This window comes from Callospermophilus lateralis, chromosome 11, assembly GCF_048772815.1.
Source record: "Callospermophilus lateralis isolate mCalLat2 chromosome 11, mCalLat2.hap1, whole genome shotgun sequence".
NCBI classification, from domain to species: domain Eukaryota; kingdom Metazoa; phylum Chordata; class Mammalia; order Rodentia; family Sciuridae; genus Callospermophilus; species Callospermophilus lateralis.
Window position 1 is genome coordinate 24540945 of NC_135315.1, and position 6000 is coordinate 24546944.

Consider the following 6000-nt stretch of genomic DNA (forward strand, 5'->3'; position numbering starts at 1 on the left):
TTTTACCCTCTCTGGGCTTCAGCCAGAGGATGGGAGGGCAAATGAAACCTTTAAATGTGCTTTTAAGACAGTATATTCAGAAGAAAGAAACTAAATTAATGGATTATATGTTATCAGTCTTGCTATACTTCTTGTTTTGCATCTTAACTCAAAAGAACCTTGTGGATTCTTGGGAAAATCACTTAGCCACAATGTTCCTCAGTAGCCATGAAAACTGGAGGCTCCTGTTAGGCCATGAAATCTGGAGGCTCCTGTTAACTGGACGGTGCACACATTTCCTCCTAAGTTGCTGCTAAGCCTTGGAAGTTGTTCCAGACTAAGGAAAGGCTGGGAGCTCCTGGTTTAAGGAAGTCTTGGGAGGAGAGGGGAGAGTGGGATTCCTCTTCTGCCCTTGCCATGTGAGTGTAAAAACAGACGGTGACATGTCACACTAGCCCTGCCTTGTCTCAACCACCAGATTATACCCCTGCTTGTGCTCATGCCATCTCAAGTTTCTCCAGAGCATTTTGCCTATCAGGAATGGAGGTCCAGCTTTGAAATGGATAAAATGAGAGCAAAAAGGGAAAGGGCTGCCCGCCCAGCCCGGAACTACATGGGACAGAGGCCAGGCAGTCCTCCCTGCTCCTACCCTGGGTGCTAATCAACCACAACCCCACTATCTCCAGAAGAGCTCCTGGTCCTAAAAAATTCAGAAACAGAATAGTTAAATGGTTGGAAGGAGTTCAAGATCAACATCCTCCAGGGTCAGAACAAACTCTCATCCAACTACAGGTACAGGTTCCAAGGTACCTGGCCCTTAATTGTCATCTCATTTTATAGGCAGAGCCCTGTGTGTTCTCAACCTTGGACACACCCTTTATCCTTTATCCTCTTCCTGGACAGTATATAGAGAGATGGGAGATCTTATGGGAAGGGAAAGTAGCAACCAGGGAATCAGGGCAGGAGGGAAATGTAAATAGGGGTGGGGAAGAGAAGGAAATCTGGGCTCACTCACTCAGCAGGAAGACACCAGGTCCTAGGGAAAAAGTGGAAATCTTTAGGGAACATCTTTAACATGCGGCTCATATTCCTGGCCAGCAAGTCCTTGCGGCAGATTTCACTCATCCCAGGGAAGTGATTGATCTTCTATGAGGGAAGCAGTAATTCATGATCAATGGGGGGACATGGGAGCACTTTTAGATTCCCCTCAAGAGTCAGTGGTTAAAAATGGGGGCCCTGGATGGGGATATAGCTCAGTTGGTAGAGTGCCTGCCTCTCGCATGCACAAGGCCCTGGGTTCAATCCCCAGCACCACAAAAAGGGGGTTGGGGGGGGACTGGGCAGATGTCACACTTAAATTGAGGAAAATACCTGGTAGCTCTTCATGTCCATCACCCTCTCCAGTGATACTGAGTAGTCCGTCCAGTACAGAGTCCAGTCATCGTTGTCACCTCCCTCTCGAAGGCCATACTGTTGGGCCACCCTACGCACTGCAATGGAATTGAAGAAAGAAATGTCCTGTTCGCCCAGGAAGCAAAGGAGGAGCAAAGGATGGGGAGGTTCCTTTTCTAGGTAGTTCCAGACCCAAGTACTGGAACAAGAGACCCAGCTCCTTAGGACTGTAAGCCATTTTTCCCTATCTGGATGTACCACTACCAAGAAAGGAACATGGAGAGTTGGAAGCTGTTGAAGAACACAGCCAGTATGCAATGATTGCCACAGAAGGTTATCTGGGGTGAATGTTTGACCCGCCTTGGCTTCCCCTTGCCAGGAAGCAAGCCTCTGGCTTTCTCCTGAACACCAAGCCCTGAGTGTTCAGAGAATACAAACTGATCCTTAACACCAAGCAGAGCTAAGATTAACTAGTGAGGTAAATTGGCAGGAAAAAAAAATTTAGACAATGTATTTCAAAACCATATACCACTATCACATCTTTCTTTCTTGCCCCCTGTTAGTATTAATAGCTAAAAGCTGATTTCAACACAGGCCAGATGCCTTCCTTCCTAGGCCTAAGAAGGAAGGAGGACCTGCAGTAACCAGGAGAGGACAAGAGCAGCCCAGGACATTACAATTTGAACTCAAACACAAAGGCAACAACACTGTGCTCTGTAGTACAAAGCAAGTCTGTAGACCAGGGTTAGCCTCAGACTGCTGGATTGTGACATATGCTCTAATACAGGGCCATCAACTGCAGCAACAGCTGCCTCTTCTACAATGAGATCTTCAATCACCATATATATAGGTGTGTGTGTGTATTTTTTATATATATATTTGCACCAGGGATTGAACTCAGGGGCACTTGACCACTGAGCCACATCCCAAGCCCTATTTTGTATTTTATTTAGAGACAGGGTCTCACTGAGTTGTTTAGTGCCTTGATTTTGCTGAGGCTGGCTTTGAACTTGTGATCCTCCCGCCTCAGTCTCCTGAGCCGATGGGATTACAGGCATGTGCCACAGTGCCCAGCCCCAGTCACTGTAAGCATTACAGATAGCTGAAAGATATGCCACTGGGATCAAAACCCATGATTCTTGGAATGAGATTTCCAACTCTCTCAAATAGTCTGTGGAGCCAGAGGAATAAGGAAGGGGGTTTGAAGACACCACTTTTTCTCCTCAAGAATATCCTCAACATCAAGAGTGACCCTTCCCAACGACACAGGGGGAAATGGTAGGTCCTTGTCCCCGAGCCTTCACATTGAAATGCTTACCGCTCTCATACCGGCAGCTGGATAGATTAATCACCAATCATCTGGAAAAGAGAAAAAGGAAAGCACAAGACAGAGACAGACTGCACCCAGAAACATCCTGTCCCAGGTGGAGCTGCATGAAGCCTAAGCTATCACACTAAGCCTTATTCAACCATTCCCATCACTGAGGACATGAATGGGTACAGAGTGGCAGAAAGCATGGAATCAGTACTGTTACCCTGTCCATGGGGTATAGAGTCTATATTGCAATTATAGTTAATTTAGCATGCAGCTTCATATTAACATCATTTTCTTAGTCCTTTTACTCCAGTAGTCCATCGGGAACAGGAATTTAAAATATTTTTGGCCAAAATACTTGCTTCTCTCTTCTTCTGCACAGTAAGGGAAGCTGTCAGTGAGAAAGCAGACAAGCTTTCAGACACTAATCAGTCTAAATGAAGCAAGACCTGGCAAAATATTAAACAAGAACTGGAATCCACAAGCTACAGTCAGATCCTAATACAATAGCATGGTTCTATTATATTTAAAGTGTATTAAATTCTCAGAACAAATAAGCACTTTAAAAAAATACCTTTTTTAAATTTTTATTTTATGTGGGGCTGAGGATCAAAGCTCACATGTGCAAGGCAAGCACTCTACCACTGAGCCACAACCCCAGCCCTAAATAAGCCCTTTCTTATACTTATGCAAGGAAATTCTCTCTCTTCACTCATTTCTTGAAAGGCATTCTAAACATAAATAGAATGAAAATTAGGACAAGGTGCAGTTTTACACATGATTATTTGATTCTATAAAACAAACCATCAAAAGAGCCTTCTTTCTATGTGAACTGAAAAGCAGAGTGGGTTTGACAGCTTCACAATTTTCCTTTACTCTATCAAGCCTCCTTCCCTCCAGGTCCTTCCTGTTCTTACCAACATGGAGCCCCCTTCCCAATTTCCAATCCTAACCTCTTTTTCTTCCTCTTCTTCTTGCTTTGCTGACGGGCCTCCTGAAACCCCTTTTGTGTGTTCTCTCTCACAAAAGCCAGGGTGATGATTTCTTTTAGATCTTCTATGGAACAGTTCTCCCTCTCTTTGGAGTCTGCTCTTTTTTTACCTTCAGATGTCAGGCACTGTGGCATCTTCCTGACTTGGAAGGAGGCTCTGGGGAAATACCAGCTACCCCTGGAGAAAGAGCAGAAGGAATGGTACTTACACAGACCCACCTGCAGGGGGACCCCCTCCCCTGAGCATGTGGGTAGTGAACTGGAGTTCCAAGACAAGGCAACAGGTTGTATAAAATGCCAACCCACCTCCCCAGTTAGTGCAAGCTCTGGGAAGGAGCCCATTTCACCTTTTGCCATTGACTACGTCCTTGGGGACTTAACCCAGCCAACCCTAGCCTTGGTTTTTGCCTCCTGGGGTTTTCCAGAGCAGGCTGAGATGCTGTGCATGACACTACTTGGTAAACAATCTTATTATTAAAGTGAGTAAGTGTCTGGAGACAGCTTCAGAACCAAGCCTGAAGCCTTCCTAGCTGAGGGAGCTTGTCCCCGAGGGTGCAGTGGAGGTGCATTTAAGCCTGTTAACTCTTTCAGCATTACATCCAACTCCCCACATAGTAATCTTCAGGCCTGAAAATAAATGCAATGATCATTCATGGAGTACAGTGCTGATTTGTAGCTGATTCAAGTCCAGGGTCAAATGCAGACCTTCAAGTATGCCCACCACAGAAAAGTCTATAACATCTCCCTTACCATTCACTCCAAATTAAAAATAACACCAAATCAAAAACACGCACAAGGAAGTACAGCAAAGTTCTCATCCTCCTGATCCCCATGAGACATCTTCGATGTTTGCTTGAATTTTCAAATATCAAATTTTTAAAAGTAAACTTTAATGTTCTTGCTTCAATACTCTTTAGGAATGTGCTTAGTTCACTTTTGGGTAACTCAAATATGTCAGGCCCAATTAATGCAAATTCTCTTACATCCAAGGCTCCTGTGGCCATAAGGCTCCTTTTCTCGTGCTCTCCCTTCCTCTCTTTACCTCCTAAAATCCTGCCAAGCTCCTCACCATTTTAGCTCCTCTCTTTTGATATCCATAGTTATTTTGCTATTTACTATCTTTTCCTCCCACACACTCTTATTATTATTGAAAATACATTACAGGATACTTTAAAAATGGGGAAGGGTAGGCTGGGATGTAGTTCAGTAGTAGAGGGCTTGCTTAGCATGCTGAAGGCCCTGGGTTCACTGCAAACAAACTTCTTAGAAATGGGGCAGAGCAACTTTGACTCATCTGTGCCTTCTTTTATTCTTAATTTTCAAGCACAATTATCGTAGTCAATTTTGTATCTGCTTTTTGCCCACATAATATCATACTGCAGACATCCTTTAAGTGGTGGCAAAGTTTGCAGGTTCCTAGTTTTTAATGGCTGTGCAATATTCCATAGAAGGAATGCGCCCATATTTAACTAACCATTGTCTTGTTGTTGGAATTGTTAAGTTGCTTCCAATTTTTAATCTTATGTAAATAACTCTACAATATACATTTTCAAAATGGGCTTGGTGGTACGAATCTGTAGTCCCAACTACTGGGGACACTAAGGGAGGAGGATTGCTTGAGCTCAGGAGTTTTAAGACCAGCCTGGGCAAAATAGTAAGATGCCAGAGGAAAAATAATACCAACCCCCTGCCCAATACTTTTAGAGAGGGTCTTTTACTTTTTTGGGATTATTTTCTTAAATTAATAACTGGAGATTATAGTCCTAATTATAGGAAAATTGTGTAACTTCTAGTATACATATTTTTTTTTCTTTTTTACCATGTTGTTTCCCAGAGGGGTTTCAACAATTTTTACTAACTACTACTAGCAACATGCAATTATAGCAGGCTCACCAGAGGAACACAATCTCTCGGGATTCACCTCCCCTCTGCACTTAAACTTGCTAATTCTAGCCAATTCTTATACCCTACAGCCATGTCTTTAACATTATACCCTTCTACCTCTCTCTGCCCTTTTCCCAAAGCTAATTTGGTGTCAGAGTGGGAGATCTCACTAGGAAGGCTAATCATGAATAATTTAACAATAAACCCTAGTGTGGGATAGTTCTTTGGGCTTTGCAAACAATTTTCATATGCATACTCTCATTGAATGCTTATAATCACCCCTGGGAGAAAGACAGGCAGAATTATTACATGGACCAAGGATTGCCATTTATTTTCTGTCTCTCATTATCATTTGTACTCAAGTCCCTTTTTGGTGACAGTGGAGCAGAGGGAGAAAGAGTTGTACTCCATGCAACTGACAGATAAAACCTGAGCTTTG

The 6000-nt window shown here is 43.5% G+C and overlaps 1 protein-coding gene across 1 annotated transcript in view; it reads right to left on the reverse strand.

Moving 5' to 3' along the window:
- Window positions 1-3848, reverse strand: part of Ttll6 (tubulin tyrosine ligase like 6) — a 32322-nt gene extending 28474 nt beyond the window's left edge. The window contains 4 exon segments of the mRNA XM_076871060.2: window positions 995-1125; window positions 1351-1469; window positions 2690-2730; window positions 3640-3848. Coding sequence (XP_076727175.1) covers window positions 995-1125; window positions 1351-1469; window positions 2690-2730; window positions 3640-3812 — 464 coding nt within the window. The 5' untranslated portion in view covers window positions 3813-3848.
- Window positions 3849-6000: the final 2152 nt, after the last annotated feature.